This window comes from Adiantum capillus-veneris, chromosome 4 (genome assembly GCF_014529385.1).
Source record: "Adiantum capillus-veneris isolate H3 chromosome 4, ASM1452938v2, whole genome shotgun sequence".
NCBI lineage: Eukaryota > Viridiplantae > Streptophyta > Polypodiopsida > Polypodiales > Pteridaceae > Adiantum > Adiantum capillus-veneris.
This window is the reverse complement of record NC_140934.1, coordinates 64,572,729-64,596,540: the sequence shown is the minus strand read 5'-3', so window position 1 is coordinate 64,596,540 and position 23,812 is coordinate 64,572,729. Positions and strand designations below refer to the sequence as shown.

General features: G+C 42.2%; 1 protein-coding gene and 1 pseudogene across 1 annotated transcript; both read left to right on the top strand.

Annotated features, from left to right (window-relative positions):
- Positions 1-2,067: 2,067 nt before the first annotated feature.
- LOC147459312 (uncharacterized) lies at positions 2,068-10,235 on the top strand. The gene is made up of 4 exons (XM_086510605.1): positions 2,068-3,038; positions 3,776-3,905; positions 4,352-6,283; positions 10,120-10,235. The coding sequence occupies exons 1-3, from the start codon at positions 2,792-2,794 to the stop codon at positions 5,589-5,591; spliced, it is 1,617 nt and encodes a 538-aa protein (XP_086366731.1). The 5' UTR covers positions 2,068-2,791; the 3' UTR covers positions 5,592-6,283; positions 10,120-10,235.
- LOC147459313 (heat shock cognate 70 kDa protein 2 pseudogene) lies at positions 6,829-10,235 on the top strand (annotated as a pseudogene).
- Positions 10,236-23,812: the final 13,577 nt, after the last annotated feature.

Below are 23,812 nucleotides of genomic sequence, written 5' to 3'. Positions count from 1 at the left end.
CAATGATGGTATGGTTGTTATGGTTATGGTATGACAAGCAGGTTATGGTAATGGTTATGATATAGCAAACAGATTATGTTTATGGTTTTGCAGTTTTCAACTCATGTTTTAATTATGGTTATAAAATCTTTATGTCGTTATGCCATGATCAAGCTTTTGATTTTGTGGTTATGTTTTTCTTACAATTTTGCTAATTGCCATACACTCGCTCTTTAGCGTCAGCTTGTAGATGGAGTGCGGTTGCTTGTGCACTCTTCCTTTGGGCAAAGAGGGTTGTTTTCTTTTGCTGCAGTACATGCATCATCAATTCCCAACCCTCTCTGCCAAATAAAAAATTTACAGGTTTGGTCGTCGGTACAGAGTACGATATAAGCATCGGTATAGTCCTCGGTTGCCGTGTCGGAATATTCTACACTATTACTGGCGGGTATTTCATTGCGTATTCCGACGCTCATTTCATGGGGTATTCCGACGCTTAGTACATCGGTACTTATACTGACGTTACGATACCGGCATCTCTTTCGAAACCTATTTCAGCGCTTTTTAGTTTTAAAACTAACTTTTTTTCGTCGGCATTTGCACCGATTTTGGCGCGGCGTGTTGTAGTGCTAGTAAAGAAAAAAGATATGATTGGCTTTAATCTTCAATACTTTGAAGCCCACCTGAGGGACACATGTCCAACTCTAGGAGAGGGGCAACCTTTGAGGTCATCACTCAAGCTTGTTTAGCAAGCCAAAGTTGAGAGATAGAGCAAAATGGCAAATAATCACCAAAACCAAGCTGTAAGTGAAAATGACTATTAGCAGCAAATACTAAAGTTATATTGGGTGTAATGTAGAGGAATGTACAGGAAGCAAATACTAAAGTTATATTGGGTGTAATGTAAAGCAATGTACAGGAAGAGGCCTTGAACTTTGCCAAGAGGCTTCAGGAAGAGATAGACTGGCTGTGAAGAAAAGTGCTAACTATCAAGTTAACTATTAAGGTCCCTTTGTATCCCGAGGAGTATGGTAGGCCTCTTTTTGTAAAGTCACAAACATTGCCTAGGCCTATGGGCCTTTCCCTAGATGTATCTAACTCTTTACCCCCTCCTTGGGTGATCAGATGTAATTTTGCTTCTCTCTTATAAATTCAAAGCACGTACTAGGTTTTTTTAAAAAAATGTACAGTTGTAAACACATGGTATGTGCATAGTTCCTCCCTACTACCTTCCCCGTGCTGCTGATGGAAAGTTATATTGGGTTACCATGCATGTAATATGTGTTTGATGGTTCCGTAATAAGGGAACCCTCGGCAAATCCCACAACGAAAAGTAGAGATTTCCTTCATGGGTCTTGTTCATTAATGTTCTAACCATAAAACTCTTGCTGGTGGGAGAGTACAACAACTAGAACTTGCCTTCTTTTAATACAATTTTCTGTCTCTTCTCAAAAAAAAAAAACAACTAGAACTTGCACACACGCGTACGAGACATGTTGAAAATAGTACATTTTCGTTGACTAGGGCATTTCCATTAAAAAGCACCCATGTTGAGCCAAGTTATGCTTATAAAATTAGCGTTGCAATCATAGTTTTCAATGGTTGTGCATGATAACAAATCCGCAGGGAATTCTCTATCAAGGTGTCCTACAGCTTAAAATTTATGGTAATCACTCTCAGGTTGCACATGGCAATCAGTTCGTAAATTTTGTGACATCGTCTTCTTTGCATTGAATGAATTGGCATACTAGGCTTGGCTTCCAATCATATTGCCCATTACTTTAGTGGCTTGGAATGTGCACATGTAACATTCAGCCTTGCGTGTGCAAAGGCCCACGTTACACGTACTCTGTGTGTGTGTGTGTGTGTGAGTGAGTGAGTGAGTGAGTGAGAGAGAGAGAGAAAAGGGAAAAAGCAAGGGCCATGTACTGTGCCTTTGTCAATATGAATCTCTATTTGTGCGCGCGTGTGGGTGGGTGGGTGTGTGTGTGTGTGTGAGAGAGAGAGAGAGAGAGAGAACATGGGAGCTCACCTACAGGCTAGCCGCTACAAGGAATCCTCTGCCTCCACGGAGAGAGAGAGAGAGAGAGCAAGCAGGGGAGAGAGATATGTGTGATTGTACCTTGTACATGCAAAATGCTAATGCATATATAAGAAAAGCGAGCACAATAGATCAATCAACATACGTGCAAAATGAGCATGCAAGCGGGCATCCATAGCGATCCAAGGAAAAAAGGAGCCGGCACAATCAAGGAAAGGAGGGAAGACGATGGCATCACCCACGTTCTCTCTCTGACAGTCCTTACCCTCGTACCGGCATAAGTGTCTGCTGGTGATACATGATTGATCTCAAATCATACAACATCATCGTCTCATCAGTCACCCCCAATTAATCATCATCACCGCACCACAGCTACTCTCTTGCAGAGCTCTCTCTCTCTCTCTCTCTCTCACTCTCTCAGACACTCTTTCCCACACCCCCTCGTGCGCAGCTCCTTGTTCTACTCTACTCTTGCTCTTAATTCTCATCATCATAATCAGCCTGCAAACCCTAGCGACAAAAGCTGGCTGCATAGCTGCGCTGCTCGCTGATCCTCGTGCTCCTTTGCTGCACGGAGCCACGGACCTCCGCCTCTGACAAATCCCCCCGCCGCACGCGCACGTTGAGAGAGATTCTACTATCTAGTCTCTGAGACTCCCACAGAGAGAGAGAGAGAGAGAGAGAGAGAGAGAGAGAGAGTCGCTAGTCGCTTCATCCTCTCGCAGCCTTTTGTCCATTAAAGTTAGTTCGCTGCAGGTAGCTCATGTTTGTATGTTTCATCAATATGTGTGCGCGGCGCAGCTCCTTCACGCGTGTCGGCATCTTGTGTCTGTACTTGCAGTAGCTCCCATCTTTTTGGGCCTGACACAAGGCTCGTATCCCAGTGGTGTGGCTCTGATATATAAATTTTTCTCGAATATGCGTAAAAGCTTATGGTCTCCCGATGAAGACGAGAAGCTGAGGCATTATGTAGCCAAGCATGGCTGTGGCAACTGGAGTGACGTTGCCAAACACACCGGTTTGTATTATCACACTACTACGCTCACAAGCTTATTATAATTAATTTGCAACACCAATCAATTTCCGTCTCTGACATTCCAAGTACTTATAACTTAATTCACTAATCCAAGCCTCAAACTTACAAATCTGTGATTTGCAATGCGCATTGCTTTGCTTTATCTCTGTGCATTAGCATTAGTACCCATGCTCTTAGCTTCCTAATGATCGCTCTTTTGAGGCTCATCTTCTGCACCGCCCTATAATTGAGCTTTTCGATCATGCTAGAATCATATTGGCCGTGGTCGCCAGCAACCTTATATCTCCTCCAAATATACAGACCATATATTATAACCGGCCCTTGTGTCCAAATGTAGCACCCACACCTTGTCCATCTAATCCACCACAAGAATCATGGCACCCATATATCCATTCCCCTTTAGTCAAAGATAGGCTGCATACATTTTATGGTAAACATGAAGCAGGCCAGCATTATACATTTTGGTATTCGTTAGATCTATGTTGATAAATCAGAAATTGCTAGCTAATTGATACTTCTAACCGCATTCCATTTGCATTGACATTATGCTCAGAATTATGCTTCTACATCTGAATGCAGTCTGTTAACAAATTAATTACAATGCAAGTCGCATGGGGCAGCTTGTCGACGTGCATGCTCAGCATTATGGTGATTGATCACCGGGAAAGTAGGAAGTGTATTATAAGACTGAATCTGTTCACATATTCTGCCCGATGCAGGTCTGCACAGATGTGGGAAGAGCTGCCGATTGAGATGGATAAACTATCTAAGGCCAGATCTCAAAAGGGGCCCCTTCACTGCCCACGAGGTCAGGCTTGTTGTCAACCTCCATAACAACCTTGGAAACAGGTATGCTCGGATGCGTTGTAAAAACAAACGGCCACACACATTGCATACACGAAACACAGTTCCCCAATTGAAATTAGCAAATAGCATTTGCAACAGTATCCATTCTAGGAGATTTAAATATAATGCTACAATGCTAGTTGAGTCATCCTACCTGATGGCTTTTGTAGTTTGATTTTATTATTTTAAAGCTTAGATAGCTCATGCTGTCTTGATCATATAAGCAACAGCAGTTGTTATTTTCTGTAAGTATAGCAAATTGTATTCATATTCACATCTAGGAGTGCCAAAAGCAAAGTGATTTTTTGCTTTGCTAGGTGTAGCTTGGGAGCTTCCCATTTCTTTATGAAGGAATTAAAATGCAGTCCTTTAATGTATATGATTAGATGATTAGATAATGGTGCATTCATGATGCTGAATCTAGTATATGCTCTATTTTTTAATTGCAGCTGGTCCAAGATAGCTGCTCATCTGCCAGGCAGAACAGACAATGATGTGAAGAACTTCTGGCATTCATACACCCGAAGCCGGCGCCTCCAACAACAACAACGCCAGCGAATGGACAGCGGTTTAACTCATGATAATGAAGCATACAACGCTAATGAGGAAAAGCCCTGCATCAACGACAGCGACCTTTACAATCCCCACACCATCTCTGGTGTGAAAACGAGGAATAGGGAGGAGAAGGAGCATGGCTATGCTTATCATCTTAATCATCATCATGAGCTCCAGCATCTTCCACCTTTAATGTTTACATCCACCAGCAACATCCATAAAGGGGCAGTTGACTGTAAGGCTCCCTCCATAAATGTAGATAATACACCTCCATTTCACTTTGGTAATATAGGTAATCACAAGCAATTATCCTATTCACAAAATACAAACATTAATCCCATCACTAACAGAAACCACTCTAATCATTCACCACATTATCCAATTGCTCATTTGCCCCCCCCGCCAGATCAGCTAGTAAAGGCCACCAGCTTTAAGCCTTCATCGATGATCCATAATCACATCGACAATGCTTCCGAATGTGCTACGGCAGCCATATACAAAGAAATTCAGTCTCATTGTACGCCTACTCAAACCCCCAGGAGTAAGCTCGGTCAAGCAATGTTATATGCAGGCAGTTTTAATCATTCCACATCTTCAATAGACCAGGCTTCAAGTAGCGCAGTGTCCAGCACATCGCATATTGATAGCCAAGCAAGCTTCGATTTGCATGGGATTCATGGAGGAGATCATGAGTGGAGCAACATCATGTTCACCCCTTCAATGCAAGTAAACTACTTGGTTAATTCACATGGTTTGAAGGATGATGTTCATCCAGCAGCTAGCTTTGATCAAGCTAATTCCAGCATGGACAGCAAGCCACCGGACGGACTGCAGTCTGTGATTTGGAGGTTTCTCAATCAGCAAGATGCAGATTATCCAGCTGCACCGTCAGCAACTACTCTAGACCAGCAAAGGGCACATAACCATCACTTCCCGTATCATCCAAATCAGAAGCCCATAAATTCTCTAGCTATAAACTCATGCTCTCCGGGGTCAGGGCTGGAAATTCAACCTGCGTCGATACAGCTTCCTTTGTCGACAGATCCGTTCCTAAACGCAGAGGAAGCTTTTTCATCGTCTGCTAGCTTGCAGTACCTCCAATTAGCAGAATTGGCAGCAGACTGCTTTTCTTGAGCAAGCAAGCAAGCTACATATATCTCTGCATTGTGTATTTATTACGGTGTTCATATAACATGTGCATGTCATTGTTAGACCCCAAGCTACTAATGATTAGGAGCCAAAACTATATTGCATTTTAACTTGATTTTTGGGAAAGCGGGCATTGAACAGATGAAAATAATAAACCGGTTGCCCACAAACACAAACATTACTAGTGACTCTACATATGGCTGATTCTTTTCGCTGTGGTGTACTGCATAAAGACAATGGCTCTGTTGAGAAAGTTTTTGGTTCTTTCTTCGCTTTCGTCCCATCAATACTCAAGGACATACTGTTATATACATCAGAGAGCCTTACTACTGTACAGAGACCGAGATTCTGCCCGATTCTGAACCATGTAAAATAAGAAAGCTCAAGAAATAAAGTGTTGCTTTCCCTGTCAATCCACATGTATCTTCGCCCTGCATGGACCCCCTGGTACTACTTTCATTAATAAGGTTGGCTCACTTTTTTCTCTGCTTTAGCTTGAATTGAAACTCAAGTTGAACCTTCACTTTGGGCATTCTAAACCACAATTGAAAAGAAAGGCTACATGAGCTGGCCGAGGGACCCTTTCTCCCTTCTCCTCTAAGGCATATCTTAGCCTCCCCAAAAGTCTTTATCCTTTTAGAGTAACTCTTCTAGTAGATATATTGTGGTGTGTGGTCGTGTGTCCGACCACCTAGTGTGGGAGGACACTTCTGCTGTTCTTGGCATGTAGCCTTTCCAGTGCTCAATATAAGGAGCTGCCTCACTCGTTGAGGGCAAGCTTAGTTTGGTCCAGTCTCTCTCTCAGGTGTCTTGTAGTGAGCACACCACATTGGTGGAGACGGCGGGCATAGTTTTCTGAAGCATTCACTTTCTTGCAGGGGTTTCTTGCTTGGCGCAGCCATGGAGTTCTTGCTTGACACTGGGTAGAGAGAGAGAGAGAGTGCTGCTTAGAGAAAGGCTATTGCCCTCGCCATGCACATAAAGGCATGATTTGGATCTCTCGTCTACGCTTGCTCACAGCTCCCGAACCAGCAGCCACACTTCTCACATTTCTTGCTTTTCACTTTGCTCCCGGTCAATCAGGGGCTGGCTTGTAATCAGGGGTTGTGCACAAGCCAGAAGCTCATTAGTTGCCAACCTCTTCAACGACTCCTTGCCTCCGACGCAAGTAAAATCCTCTTTACTCTTGTAATCACGTCATCAGCTCTCGTGTAAGGCAAGAATGGCTCTCGCTTGGCCGTTTAGGAGGGCGATTCTTGCGCTGGAAGCTTATTGCTGCTGCCGCTTGCTCTTCTGCTCGGCGCCTGCGTGTGTGAACGCGCATTACTCTGTGTGGAGGCATGCCCATGCAACCTTCTATGGAGGAAGCGATGCATCCGGTACAATGGGTGGTGAAGACTTTGACAACCGCATGGTCAATCACTTTGTTCAGGAGCTCAAGTGGAAATATAAGAAAGACATTACTGGAAATCCGAGGGCTCTCCGCAGGCTGAGAACTTCTTGTGAACGGGCCAAGAGGACCGTGTCATCCACTGCTCAGACAACCATTGAAATTGACTCCTTGTATGAAGGAATTGATTTCTATTCAACCATTACGAGAGCCAGGTTTGAGGAGTTGAACATGGATTTGTTCAAAAAGTGTATGGAGCCCGTTGAGAAGTGCTTAAGGGATGCCAAAATGGACAAGAACTCTACCCATGATGTTGTCCTTGTGGGAAGCTCAACCAGAATTCCCAAAGTTCAACAGCTTCTTCAGGACTTCTTTAATGGCAAGGAGCTTTGCAAGAGCATTAACCTTGATGAAGCAGTGGCATATGGTGCTGTTGTCCAAGCTGCTATACTTAGTGGTGAGGGTAATGAGAAGGTGCAAGATCTATTGCTGCTTGATGTCACTCCATTGTCCCTCGGTCAAGAAAACCCAATTAGGCCTTGGTCTACTTTCTTTCAGCACTTGTTTCCATTAGCCCATTACTTTTAGTTGGTTTCTAATAAGCACCATCACACCCTACTCCTTCGTGGAGGGATGTATATCACAAAAAAGAACACGTCATGTCAGGATAAAGTAGTCCTCAATTTTGGTAGTTCCTTGCATAGCCATTTGCAATGGGATAGCAACCTAGTGCATTGCCTATGTCGAGATGTTTCCTATGTCAAATCAAGTCCCTTCAGAACATAGTCCCTAAGTCGTTGTATGATCACTCCCTCCAGATGAGGCGGCGGAGTTGATCCCTTTCTGTCAAGTCCATTCTTAGCTCAAAATTGTAAAAAGATGTCCATCTTTTTCTCCCTAAGGGGGGAGGTGTGGTGTGTGGTCGTAGTGACCGACCACCTAGTGTGGGAGGACACATGTTGGTTCTTGGTGTACAACCATCTTGGCATGTTACCGTCGAAGCTAATATAAGGAGCAGTTGAGCACTTTGCAAGGCAAGCCTATTTGGTCCGCCCACAGGCAAGACGGCCAAAGCGGGGCCAACGAAGAAAGCCAAGCTCGCAAATGTGGCGTACCCAAATGTAGAGCAAGATTGAGACCAAATGAGCGTGCCTTGCTTGGAGCAAGCACCTCCTTATTTATGCTAGAGAGTTGGTTACAACCATAACATGTCCGACTACACTAGGTGGCAGAACTCTACCTACACAACCACACACCACACCTCCCCCCTTAGGGAGAAAAAGATGGACATCTTTTTACAAGATAGAACTGAGAAGGGACGCGACATGACTGAAGGGACTGCATCAACTCCAATACCTCATCCGGGGGGAGTGAGCTTACAACGGCTTGGGAGTTAGGGACTGAATTTGGGGGCTACAATTGACAAGAGAGAAAACATACATCTCGACATAGGCATGGCATCAGGTCGCTATCCCAATGTGAATGGCTATACCGGATACACTATGGGGACTGCATCATAGCGACTTGGATGCGATCTTTTTGTGACATACATTGAATCTCATCAAAGGGGTTTGGTGCAATGGTTTATTGAACACTGGTAAGCAGCTAACAGAAAGAAACGCTAGAGACAGAAAGCTACGACATAATGGAGATGTTGGGCTAGATGTAATCACCACAAAAAGGCACCTCTCCAGCAATACTAATACTGTAGCAACTCCTTGGTGGGTGAGCAGTCAGAGCAGCAAACCTTCTTTAGTTCTGGTAGCTCTTCAATCAGTAGGTCTCAAATCAGCTTGGTTCAAATCAGCCAATAATCTGATTGATGACAAAGAAGAGCCTCTGCTGCAAGCAAAATAGCAAAATTGCTGGGAATCATGATAGCCGAGAAAAGGCGAGACTGTCAGTTGGGCAAAGCATCTGCATGGCAGCAAAAACTGCTTGAAGTGTGTTTGTCCACCAATTTGGTGTGTGAACAATAGCTGTATCAAGAATTTGCAATTATATATCCAGCTCAAAGGGAGAAGCGACAGGGAGAGCACCACCACCAGGTGTCATCAGAGGTCATCGACGTAATCAATTCTACAAGTTTCTTTGATCGTTTTCTACCAAGGAAGAGGAGCTGCAGCAGTGAGGAGATTAATTGTGCTAGTTTCTGCTGCTTGACTAGCTCGAGACCCATGCTGAGGTATCTGCTTAGTAATTCGAAAAGGCCCAACCCAGAATCTACTGCAGGCAGTGCCGTATCATGAGGAGTTGTGCTTGTTGGTAGCTGCGACAACGCCGCCATGCCATGCACAAGAGGAGTCTCTGATCTGCATTGATTTCCCAGCGAAGTGTCAATCTTTCTTGGACAGTGCGCCAAGCATGCAACCTGCAACACTTCTGCGTCTTCTCAAATTGCGGCAACAAATGGACCTCAATTGAGCCTTTCTTGGGGTCCAGTTGATCTGATCACTAGCAATAGCTTCTGGTTTTTTGGTAGCAAGAGCAGGAGCAAAGTACTGAGATTCAAGAACCGGACTTGTCTCTCCTTCCATGATGCAGCAGTCGCCTCTGAGCTCATCTGAAGATAATTGGGGTGAGCATGTTTCAATTTTCTCTTTACTGTAGCAGACTTCGCCTTCTTGCGAGTGGCTTTCTTCACCGTCTTCTGTGCAGATGGTAGCTATGGTGATGGTACAGGTTGACGTTCAGCAAGGGAACATGCAGATCAGTCGGCAGAAGGGAAAAGCTACCGTCGAGGGCCGATAAAAAACACAACAAAAGATGGTCGCTACCTGCGTGTGAGGTGATCAAAGGGGAGAACAGAGGTTGGATCTTGGCGACGAATGGATCTTGTGCTTCGTCGCCAGTCATGCAAGTGACATACAACTCGAGAGCAATGCAACAAAGGCCTACCCGGGCTCATAGATTATGTTCGCCATAGCTACCTAAGTGCTGCAGCCAAGAAAAACCAAAGTGAAACGAGACAAGAAACCCTTTACTTGCCCGCCGCCTCCACCAATGTGGTGTGCTCACTACTAGACACTTGAGAGAGAGACTGGACCAAACTAAGCTTGCCCTCAACGAGTGAGACAGCTCCTTATATTGAGCACTGGAAAGGCTACATGTCAAGAACAGCAGAAGTGTCCTCCCACACTAGGTGGCCGGACGGTCCGAGTGTGAACCTACTTGTAACTACCTCTCATGTCAATATAAGGAGCTGCCCGACTCTCTTGTAGGCAGACTCATTTTGGTCCTATTTCTCGTGTACACTACATTGTGGTGTGTGGTCGTAGTGTCCGACCACCTAGTGTGGGAGGACACATGTTGGTTCTTGGTGTACAACCATCTTGGCATGTTACCGTCGAAGCTAATATAAGGAGCAGCCGAGCACTTTGCAAGGCAAGCCTAGTTTGGTCCCGTTTTCCATGTACACCACATTGGTGGAGACGGCGGGCAAGGGCTAGTTAGAAATGGCAAGGGTTAGTTAGAAACCCTTTTCTTAATTTTCTTGGGGAATCCCTAGCACAGCGATGGCATTCCTGCTTGACACTGGGGGTAGAGAGAGAGAGAGAGAGAGAGAGAGAGAGAGAGAGAGTGTACCACAAGGAACTTTGGACGCATTTCTATATAGCAAAAAAAATATAATTACTAGGCAACTTACTAGATTGAAGACACATATCTAGTAAGAGTGCAAACTAGTAATAATGAGAATACTCCTATATGGTTGTAAGCATAATATTATAGCTATATGGGAGTTTTAAGTAACCATATAGCAATATTTCTTACTAGTTTGACTCGGATTCTCCTATATGGATGTAGCCATAATATTATAGCTATATGGGAGTTTTAACTAACCATATAGTAAGAAATTCTTCTTTCATCTACATAGTTTTAACCACACAATGCTATCTATGTAGTTGTATTATAATAATCCACATAAATAATCAATTTAACATAACATATACAAAATAACACATACTTTTTGACTAAAAGAGATAAAGATTAAATAGAAAACTAAAAATGATCACTTTCATATAGATGTCTCTCAAAAATTCTTACAAAGTCCATCATACAACCATTAGTCTTTATCATTGGCTACTTCTACATCCTTCAAAGAAAGAGAGCCAATCTTTTCAAGTCTTACAATCATCATGCCTTCTAATAAAAGCCAAGCTACCAAATCTTCACACATAGTAGAAGAGCTAGTTTCACACGTTTTTCTACAAAAAAAGGAGTTCGTTTTTTTTAAAGCCATGTAAGTAGGCTTCACAAGTGGATACACTTCTTCCACTCTTCTAACCCCAAACCATTTCATCAGAATGGTTTCTTGATCTTCTCTAGTGAGTTTGCGTGCCTACACAATAAAGAGTTAAATTAGAGAATATGGTTGCAATCTTTTCGAGAGTAAGCATAAGATATATTTGTAAGATTGAAAACAAACCAGCACTTCCAAGGTAGCCTTCTCATTAGAAACAAAAACATATTTCTCAACATCCTAAAAAGAGAGACAAGACACATTACTTTAGATTTATTACCATAGTATAAGTGTTTAGAGCCATCAACAAAAAACAAAACAGCTACCTTTGACTTTTGAATCCTCTTAGCTTTTGACCCTTCTTTTTTTTTTGAAGGAGTTCAGCAAGCTTAGTTGTAGCCTAAGACATATAAACCCAAGCTTACTTTAATGACATTTATTTAACAAGTTTACAATTAGCATTAGTTTAATAGTATAATTTGAATACCTTCCGTTTTCGAGTACTCTTTCTAGAATGCTCTTCATCGCACCCTTTAGATGCAATTTTTTCAACTTTATTTAACTTATCCGATATCTACCAACACAAAAAACACAACTTGATATTTTTTACATCTCTTAAAATGTTACACAATGGGAAAAAAACATGAACAAAATCTCACCGGCTTCTCGATTGAAGTTTCATGAGACTTATCACCAGCAGACAAAGACATTGAATCCACATCTCTTAGTGCACTAGAAAATATATTTTCTTTCATAAAATTTTGATACTCCTAAGCCAACATTTTCACATAAATAAATCATCATGTAGATATGAAATGAGAGAGAGCAAAAGAAGTAGCATGATCTTCATATACCTCATATGCAGCCATATGATTTTCATCATTGTCCCAAGATATTTCTGGAATGTATACATCAGGTTCTTTCTGAATACATAAGACATACACAAAACTTAAAAAATCTTAAAAGATCGGCATTACACTTATATAAAGAATAGTATATATCAATTACCAGTGTGGATTCTAAGATGTCTTTATCTCCCTCTACCACATCTACAAAGTTCTCATCATAACTTTGCTTGGAAGCATCCTCGTCTTAATAAAAATTACTCAATAAGAAACTTAATATCAAAACTCTTAAAAATCATTCTATACTATTACCTTTGATGATAATTCTGTCTCTTTCTCTACACCATCATTGTCAAGCTCTTGAACATCATGGGTATCCTTAAAAATGTAACATAACTCAAGAATAAGATAAACATCTACATAGCATATGATTTGAAAGCAAAATAAAAAGATAATACAAAAACCTATACCATTATAGCGCCTTTGCAAGCCTTTTGTTTGGTCCACTTTCTTTTGGACGCCAATGACTTTATACACCAATTGTAAATGTCGGACTCTTTCCACAAATATTCCACACCATATACTTTCACTGGCTTTAGCTCACCCATCTTCTCTCGGATGATACTCAAAACCATATCTTTACCCTTGCTATTATGTCTTAAATCTGCAATTGGCCCTACCTTTGCAAACCACCCTCGCACCATCCCATAATTTGCACACAACACTCTATACTGACCATGATCCTCTTTTTTAAGAAATTCTCTACCATACAACTTATTGTGCTCTCTATGTTTAGGAGGAGGAGCTCTAAAGACTTGATCATATATGATCGGATCATATGGAAGAGAACTAGTTGAGTTACCAACAACCCTTTTGTTACCCAAAGAGTGATGTTCCCTCCAAGCGTCGAGTAGTTTCACAGTCTCCTCATGAGGAAGTGAAACTAGTTGCTAAAAAATTGACTGTGGAAGATTCATGCGAGCCCTACAAGAGTAGTCGACATATGCAGATAAGATAGACTCCAAAAAGTTTCAATTTGTGCCACTTGAGATATAACTCGAACAATACAAAAAGTTAAGATGAAAATAAATCATAGAGAGAACAATGCTCAACCATATAATAAAATTCAAACCACAAAATCATTTAATTCTCTAATAGCAAAAGCCTAATGTGATCAAGTACTTTATAAATGTCTTTTTCTCATGTCCTTGACTTATGGACATCTCCATAAAATAGGGATCCATCTATCACTTTCTCCAAGATTTCTAACTTTTTTACGTTTTAGTACAATCCAATCTTTGATTAAAAGAACACAAGAATCCCAATCTCTCCATGTGCTTTCCTCCTCATGAACTTTCCATATATGAGGATCACTTGCATCAGATTTCAAAATAGCAAGCTTTGTGATTTTGTTGTCACATTGTACACATCTTACAACAGCATGCTTGAATTGTATTGTACCATTGTTTTCTAAACGGACTTTGACAATGTCATCATGCTCCAACCACAAGGGTACATTCCCACAATTGCCTTCCATTAGTAGCTTAGCCCTCTGCTTTAGGTCCTTAACTTCATATGCAATCAATCTTTGGCTCCTCGGTAATGGCAATGGGATAAATTTATGAAGCAAAGAATAGATAGGCCGCACACAATCCCAAGTAAATGGAAGCGGTGTTTTCTCAAGAATGCTCATTCCAGTCATTGTATCTATGACTAGTTCCTCTGAATAATTGTCTCCTGTAATACATTGTTTGTAGTAAGTTGCACCAAAAAACATCATTGCTTTCCCATCAAGCTGCATGGAGAAGAAAGAGGTTATGCGAGCTTTCCAATGACCTCTCTCCTAAGACAAGGTGTCTAACGCATCCACCTTTACAACTACATCATTGCCAATCTTGAAAAGTTCTCCTTTATAGAAGACTTTGTCATATGTTTGCACATCACCAAATGAAAAGCTTTCATCATCGATGTTCCAAAAGCTCCTTAAGTAGGTAACCTCCTTAGATGTTGGAACCCTATAATTACCCCTCCCCTTTGATATTGCAATACCCTTCATAAGAATGTTATCAGTACAAGATGCTCTCTTGCCATACTTTAAGATGTCGTTCCACAACAATCTTGCCTTTCCAATAGAAGTAACGTTGAATAGTCCATCAAGATGTGAAGAGAAGCACTCAATGGAGGCCCCGATTGCACAATCAGCTGTAGTAGTTTGACCCAATACACTATGCAATTGTTGTAGGACTCTATCACAAGGTAGCATGGCATCTTTATCATGTTGGATTGCTTGGAATACTTTTGTGAAAAACATTCTCAGATAGAATTGTACAAAAGATGCTTCATCATTTATGCTATTTGTTTTGATAGCACTGTACGCTTTCACTAAACGTTCGAACATATAGCACCAATATATGTCATGTAGTCCATGCCGCAAAATATCCTCAAGTAGTTCCCCACTTCCAGCATTTGATAGCCTGAATGTCAGTAGCCGACATTCCATGTTCTCGACTGTAGCCATAAAAGTTATGTGCTACGTCCACCAACAAGATTCCTAAATTTTGCATCTCATGCGGAATACCATCTACGACTCTTAGAATATATGGTGGACACCACTGCATAAACTTTTGATTCTCTTCCGCCTTGAAGGATTCATAATAGACACTTGGTGAGTTTGGCCACCGACCATAGCGAATAGATGCTGGTGCCAATTTTGTAACAGTCAAAGTGGCTTCATCAATATTCACTACAAGAGGTTGTGTGCTCTTGTGACGCTGTTAGCGACGGAAATACACTGGGTTTTTATAACCCCCGGCGTCGCTAAAACCGTTGCTACGAGCGTCGCTATATAGCGACGCTCTTAGCGACGCTCATAGCGACGGTTATAACGACGTTTACACAGAAGACTATAGCGACGCTACAGAGCCATAAATAGCGACGATTATAGCGACGCCCGAGAGAATTTTTTTTGGTGGCAGGGCATTGAATGCCCTGCCACCCATCAACCACATTGTACTTGATTCACTTTTTTTAAAAAGTGCAAGGGTAGATAATAGACCTAAAATAGTCACCCACAAGACGCATTGTTTGCAAAATTGACAATTGTACACATCATAGGCAAAATGAATTGATTGGCAAATGTAATAATGACAATTGTACAACATCATAGGCATAAAGAATTGATTGGCAAAAGGAACTGCGATGACAAATGTAATAATATACATGGTTCAAAAAGACGTATAATATCCGTCTCATGATACATAAGCTCTGAGAAACCCTAAACTAATGCTATCTAGCTACGGCTAAACTGACGTCGTCTAGTCAGACATCTCATCGCGTCCAAGCGGCGTATTTGTTGGATTCTGCAAAAAAAGACAATAAGACAGCTTTCAGTAAGTATAAACATATAACGACATTTATAAAACAATACAAAAAATAGAAAATAGTAAACCCTAATACTAACCATGCCGCCGCGAGAACTGAGAATGTCCATCAGGGCGTTTAAGCCCTTCCTGCCTGCGTACTCGCGCTCGTACGGTGTGGGATCACGTCCTGTCATCGACCACTGTCAAAACATACAAAGATTTCATTATGTTAGAATTAAAAAACTCATAAACCCTAAACTATCGAACATAAAGAGCAATGCGAAAACACTTACAAAATCGGCCTCAAATGATGCCCATCCACCGCTCCCCAAGTGGTGCGAGCTCCCTGCCTCTACTCGCGCTCTGGCTGCATCCTTTTGTTGCTTCCACTTGTAGGGATTCTCGCGCGCTGCTTTCTTCGCATTCTTCCAATCTTCTTTGGCCAGCCAATCTGGCCTGTTCCACCCATTCTTGATTGCTTTTTGCACTTCGGAACGCTTGTGTTTGCAGTATTCGCTCATTCGAATCTTCATCAGGTCTTCATTGAAGCGTTGATCCCGTGTTGGAACGGGAAACTCATCATGAAGTATGCTGATGACTCTGTTTTTTAAATCACTTGGTACTTCACTCCATTTGTTTAGTATGTAGTGTCTAAACAGCTGAGAGCAAAGACCACGCATGTGCGAGATCACCTTCTTGCCGTCATCATCCATGATGATGCCGCCGCTGAAGTCGACGGAGTAAGACAAGCCCTCTGGCCGGTGACGCGTGAACCTGGGTGTCTCGGCAGGGGTCTCTAGCGGCGTGTCGATGGGGGTACGGACGTCAGGTGTCTCCACCGGCGTCTGGGCCCCGAAGCGAGGAGTGTCGAGTGGGGTGGCTCCTGGCGGAGTAGGTAGAGGTGTGTTGCTTCTAGGAACAGTTAGCCGTGCAAAACCTGGCGTAGATGGCGATGGTGTGGCTGGTATGGGGGCAGGCAAAGAAGGGGAGGGTAAAGAGCCTCGTCGAACACGAGACGGTGTGGAGGCATCGGTGGCGGAATCCCCACAACAACCGCCACCGCCACCACTAGAGCGCTGGATAGTGCATCGGTGGTCGTCTTCCCCGTCTCCACTCGATTCGTGCCCTTTGTCGCTCTTGCTTTGCATCCTCATATTGTGAAATCCACTTTTGCATCACTGGATTGTGAAGCATGCAAAATCGGTTGATTTTAGCCTCTAGATCTTCCGTCATCTTCTTCTCAACACCGAGATTGCACATGACAATCCCAGATATGCGCTCATCATCTATGGTTCGCCATAGCGTGTCCCGGGCTTTATCAAATCCGTCTAGCCACTCTCCAATGTACACTAGGGACTCTGATACCAACCAACCTTCTGCCATGCTACCCTCCGGACGTGCCTTTTGACGCACATATCCCTTAAGCGTTTTCATGAAACGTTCTAAGAAGAACATCCATCTGGAATGAACTGTGCCAGCTATTTCCACCTCATCAACTATGTGAACAAGAAGATGCACCTGAATGGTTAGCATGGTAGTAGGAAAATGTTTCTCAAACATGCACACAAGCTCCGCAGCATTTAGTTTGGCGAATGGTATGGAGTCTACGTTGATCTCCTTTTGTGAGATCCATTGCACCAGCTTTGCAAGTTTGTAGATTGTGTTACGGATGTCGAGAGACAAACATCCCTCAATGGCAACAGGTAAAATAAACTATAAAGTATGTGCAGCAATGATATTAAAGTCCACATTTTATGCAATGATATTAAAGTCCACTATGAACGTACCTGACACATTTTATGCCAATCGTGTGACTTCAAACCGGTAAGCTTTCCTTCTTTAGTAAAACACGTTCGGAGCGAGTGCATTACGCCAGTGGGGGTCCTCAAAGATCGAATGGTCTCTTTTACTTTGCGTTCTTGGGCTCCTGTGAAAATCCATGGTGCTTTAGGGAGTTTTATCGATCCATCAGACGCTCTTTTCGGCCAATATTGCTCCATACAATCCACATTTCTAAGGTCAACTCTGGCTCCCAAAGTATCTCTCTTGCCGGTCAGATGGTCCCATAGTAGATTACCCACATTCTTGAATATGTGCATTGGATCGAGCAAGTGATTGATCATGAGTCGGGGCCAGTATGGTAACTCGTATCATAGAGATAGTCTCTTCATCCCTGGAGGCAATCCGTCATCGCACATCTCCTTCTGCTCTAACCATGCTTGTGCAGACATCCTTGGTGGCTCTCTTCCCAAAAAGCCGTCGCGTAACACATGATTCTCTGGAAGATACGCTTGATGACCTTCGTAGATTTGCTTCTTCAGTGAGGGTGCCCTACGTGCATTCAGTCTAGGTCCACATGTGACACATGCTCTGTATCCGCTTGTTTGAAGCCCTGCATGTATACACATGATAATAGATCAACTATGGGAAAAAACAAGATTTACAGTGTCTGAGTGAGGAGTGTCAATAGATCACTTGAGCATTCTGTTAGCCCGGGATAGTCATGCATGGTCCACATTAGAATGCCTCTGATCAAAGCATTCCGTCGTCCTGTGTGTCGGCTCATATCCACCACCTCTATGCCAATCCACAATTGTTGTAGCTCTTCCAATAGTGGACGAAGATACACATCCATATTCCCCACTTTATATCGCCCTGGCACAATCAAGCTTAGCCATAGGTGCCCCTTCTTCGTAGTCAACCACGGGGGAATGTTGTAGTTGACGATGACAACGGACCATACACTGTAAGATGTTGATCTTTGACCAAATGGATTTACGCCATCCATAGCCAGGCCTAAGCGCAAATTTCGAGCTTCCCTGGCAAAATCCGACCATGTTCCATCTATATGTTTCCAGACTGCGCAATCTGCAGGAATTCGTAGCACACCATCCGAAGATTTATTCTCCTCATGCCATGATGCTAGGGCGGCCATGGACTTACATTCGAAGAAATGCTTGATGCGAGGAAGTAGAGGAAAATGTCGCAAAACCTTTTGTGGAATTTTTGTCCCGTGGAGATCTACTCGATATCTTTCGGAATCACATTTCGGACACTTCTCCATGTCTATGTATTCCCCTCTGAAAAGAATGTAGTCATTAGGACAAGCGTGGATAGAATTGTAATCCATCCCCAAGTTTTACAAAATCTTTCTTGCTTCATCTCGGGAATCTGGCATCACATTGTCAGCTGGTAGTATGTGCTCTTTAAGCAATCTACACAACATAAAAATACGATACAGTCGTGTAAAAATCTATCAGATCATTATACATTTAGAGTTTTATTAAAGTAAACTAATTGTAATAGATCACCTGAAAAGCGCTGTGACGCTAGTGTCACTCCATCCAAACTTTGTCTGCATGTTGAGAAGAACCAGGAGTGCTTTCAATCTAGACATACGTGCTCCATTATACAATGGCGTATCGGCTTCACTTTTCATATCATCATAGATAAGCCTTTCTGAATCCATGATCGTCTCGATCATTTCATCAATCTCGGGCTCAAACATTGCCTTGTTGGGAATGTGCTCTGCATGATCATCCCCCGAGCTGTCAGAGGCTACATCTTGTGGCCTCACAGATGCTGCTTGACCAAAGCGCCTGCGAGCACGTCTATTGGGTTGCAAGATTGCTGCTTGTTGGCCAGCGTCTGAGTCCGACGAGTTATAATTGGCAACAACTCGATCTATAATAGATGGATCGAACTCGCCAAATTCGCGAACGTGTTGCAAAGAAACACGTCTTGTCCGTCGCACAGCATGCTTGCATTGATTACAAGGACATAAGACCCTCGTTGAGAGATAGGTGTTTCGGTTGGACGGTCCCACATCCTCGTCACTACTCATAATGAGGATAAAAATCTTATAACCTGGACAACAAATTTAATATTCTATGGCATTCTTCGTCTTATCTCTCTCTCTCTCTCTCTCTCTCTCTCTCTCTCTCTCTCTCTCTTTACCTCACATTCTCTAGTCATGTCCAATCCCCGCACACCTCGGTCTAGAGGTGCATGGAGATCAGAACCACCGGGTCATAATCTCGTCTTTATTGGTCAACACCTATATTTGTGGGTACAAGAAATCTACACACCCACGTCTACATGATACTGCATGTAGTGGACAAAACCCCTTTGCCTCTTCTCTAGCTGTAGCACTTCACAACATCTTAACATCTTTTCACAGTAGATCTTTTCACTGTTCGTCTAACTCTAAACCCTAAACCGTAAGTAATTCTTGGGTGGACTCGATCTAACGTAAATAAGCGTAAATCTAACTAAAAATAAACCTAAATCTAATTTAACGTAAGGCTACATCTAACCTAATCTTTAACGTCTTTTGGGATAGTTTCCTACGATGTTAAAACTCTCTTCTTCTTGTGTGTGTGTGTGTGTGTGTGTGGGTAAACCTAAATAAACCTAAGTCTAATCTAATATAACATAAATCTAAATCTAACGTAAATTATGTTATATTAAAAACAAAGAACTAAACTAACAGGGATTATAAGAACCTTAAAACTAATTTAACACATAATTTTTCACATAACTCGGCAAGAGTTGGCATTCTCATCACTAAAGATGTGAGAGTTAACTTCCGGCGGTGACGCTGCCTCATCTCCATCCACATCTGACGACAGCAATTGGCCCTTTAGACCGTTCTTCCTCTTGTTACTAACTTTGAAGTTGCTGTTGAATGACTAGAGGTTGTCTAGATGGTCATTGTGTCGGGGATGTAGTGACTCTTGCCGCCCTGAAGATCCACCTTCTTCCCTATCTTCTGAAGACATTTCACCAGTACTTTTGGATCGACGGAGCCCACCATGAGCGAAGGCAGCAATACCCTATATTCCATTGAGGGCTTTCTTCACCCGCTTCATGCAGGCATCGCAGTCTATGGAGACCTAAATCTAATCTAATATAACGTAAATCTAAATCTAGCGTAAATAAACGTAAATCTAGTTAAAAATAAACCTAAATCTAATCTAATTTAACTTAAATAAACCTAAATCTAATTTAACGTAAGTCTACATCTAACCTAATCTTTAACGTCTTTTAGGATAGTTTCCTACGACGTTATAACTCTCTTCTTCTTGTGTGTGTGCGCGTGTGTGGATGTGTGTGCCAATAAAAAGAGATAAATGGTATAACCTTTCTATCACCCATGCCAAGTATGATAGATTGATTATGCCATTTCCCTCTTGAATAATAGGTCTTGAGTTCAACTCCTCGTCGGCTAGATCTTTAGGTCTTTTACTTTTAATTAGTTTCCTACGACGTTAAATTAGTTTCTCTCTCTTTCTTTCTCAATGTGTGTGCATTTTTTTGGATCGTATGCATGTTTTCTCTCTCTTTTCCTCTCTCAATGTGTGCGTTTTTTGTTTATGCATGTTCTCTCTCTCTCTTTTCCTCTCTCAATGCGTGCGTTTTTTGTTTATGCATGCTCTCTCTCTCTTTTCCTCTCTCAATGTGTGTGTGCATTCTTTGTTTATGTATGTGTGTGTGCGTTTTTGTTTATGTTTGTACTCTCTCTCTCTCTCTCTCTCTCTCTCTCTCTCTCTCTCTCTCTCTCTCTCTCAAAAACACTATGTGTGTGTGTGAGAGAGAGAAAGAGAAGAAGGGAACATGAGAATGAGGAGAGGGAAGGAGCATACCTGGCTCTCCTTCCTCTCCTCGTGTGTGTGTGTGTGTGTGTGTGTGTGTGTGTGTGTGTGTGTGTGTGTGTGTGTGTGTGTGGAGAAGAAAGAGAGAGAGAGAGAGAGAGAGAGAGAGAGAGAGAGAGAGGAAGAGCGTTACCTGCTCCTTGTTTGAGGGCGCCGAAAAACTCAGATCTGAGATCTGAGTTTTTGGGCGCGCTCGGTTATTTTTTTAGCCCAGCCAGCGTCGCTATGAGCGTCGCAAATTTCTTTGTAAATTTGCGACGCTCATAACGACGCCGGAATTATTTTTTTTGAGCGTCGCTGTGTGAGCGTCGCTAATATGAATAGCCTCTTGTAGTGATTTTTCTTCACTAAAGAATCTGCATTCTGGAATAAGTGTGCAATATACTTCTTGAAAACATTTAGAGACAAGGTGTGCATTACATCAAAAACCAAGTCAAGAGAGGAGTCAAATCCATATAAGTCAAAGAGTCTCCAAAGTATTGACTCCCCTAATAAACCAGCTTTCTTCCAAATCTCATCCTTCTCAGCAAAAGTACAACACCTCTTTGCCTCACCTATGGCATGAACCATCTCGTTTGTTGTTCTTGCAACTGGTGGGTATCTGACTTGTAAGCGATTTTCATTGTAAATATACCTCCCTTCTAGTCCATGCCTATCTCTTGCAAGTGATGCATGTGGCTTATCTCTTCTGCAGAACTCTTGTCCCCCATTTTTGAACAAGCCAATCTTGCATTGGGCCGGATGGTCTCCGGTAACCATCATAACCATAATTCGTATCTTACAGAATTTAGATTCCACCCTCGTATCATCAAAGATGTTTTCTAGTGGATACTCATATAATACATCCACTCCATCAATATACAGTGATTCCAACTCATCCACTAATGGTTTCAGAAATGATCCGAAGACATCGCCGGAAGACTTAATAATCTTTTTGCAGCTTTGTGGAATAAACAAGACTGGCATGATATCCATAGAGTTTTGTTTTCCAGCATTGAGCACCATAATCTCCACAACCCCACAAATTTTTTGTGTGGTTCTTGAAGTTTGAAACCCGTCCCAATGCAACAAGAGAGCTATATTTCTAGGGTCACCCTGATTATGCACACCAACAATCAAAGTAAGTAAGGACATTCAATGTATATTTTGCTAAGAAAAAGAGGAAGATAGACATCATTACCTTGCACAACCTTTTCTCACATTCAATTTCTTCCTTGCATTCGGAGCAGATAAAAGTGTACACTGCTCGATCAGCATCCCATGCATCTTCAAGTTTTTGAGAGCGTTTGTCAAAGGGAAAAGTTGTGTAAGACTTCTTACATCCAGGTGTAGAGCAAACAACTGGCAGCTCATATATTGACAATGGGTCCCAAAAGTTCTTCACTCCTTGGAATTTTGTTCCATCCCAAAATTCCTTTATATGCCTTCCCGTAGAAAATGCATCTCCCTGACACCATTGATTTTTATGGCGCCACAAACTCAATAGCTCATGACAAAAGGTTCTACTCCTTGTAAGAAGCTTCAGTTGAGGTCCTATTGGAATATAATCAAAAGCATGCATTGACTTTCTTGGCTTTGTGCATACTCTGCACTTTTCACAGCAAGTAATACAGTCACGTTTAAGCTTTTTGGAGTTTGAAGCACCTGAACAGGCACACCTTAGAACCTCTCCTACAAAGTTGTCCTCTATACTTGGGTATAGAAGTTTGGGTGCGTGCTTTGATCCATTACTTCCTGTACAAATACGATAACGAGAGGCAGTCACCATCCCCAAACCTTTCAACATTGTTTGTAATTGATCCCAGCACGCGGGTACTTGTACCCCTCCAAGCTCACCTTCCCATGTCTTTGGCAACTGAACCAACAATTTAGCTAGGCTTCTTTTCGAAGAGTAGTTCTTTACCCTAGCTCCACCAAGGTCACCAAACAGAAGACGTAGCATTTGATCTTGAACACCTATCGGCATTTTATGTTCATCCCATAAACTTTGAAGTTCTACTATTCTCTCTATTAGTTCAAAGAGAACAATAGATGTCCCTTCCTCATTTTCCTCCCGGCTATCTTGCACGCTAGCATCAGCCTATAAATGGTCGTCACCATCTGCATGATGGTCACCGCCATTTGAATCTTCCATTTTCTCTTCCTCCACGTTGAGACCTTCACTCAAGGAAGGTGCTACATGTGGCACATCTAAACCAAAATGGAGCTTCAAGCTCCCAAATCTCTTTGAAAGAATTTGGTGTCGATAAAGGGTTGAAGTATTCACAAACCGCCCGCCATAGCAATAGAAAGAATAGTTGCAGAAAGCCTTCCTTCCATCACTATTGGACTCTTCAGTTCTTTCTACATGTCGATCTTCTGTTCGTTCTGTGATGTTATGTGTGACATCCAAATCAATGTCACTTTGTACCCTTCTACGCTTGGTCACAGAAGGATGTAGCTTTCCTAATGATTCTTGATTTTGATGAAAATAAAAGGTCCGTTTTGACACCAACTCTCAACCGTTAATAGAGTGTGAACACTTATAATTACACGCGCACTTCCAAGAAGTTATTGTGCCCATGACTGCAGACCAAATATAAATATACGTGTGAACTTTTGTACAAATCAAAGAACGTACAACATAAACACCTTTAAATGAGTACATTAGTGATCAAATATTATTAAGAGATGCTGAAATAGTCATCCATTTTGCAAGAAGAGTACATAGTAAAC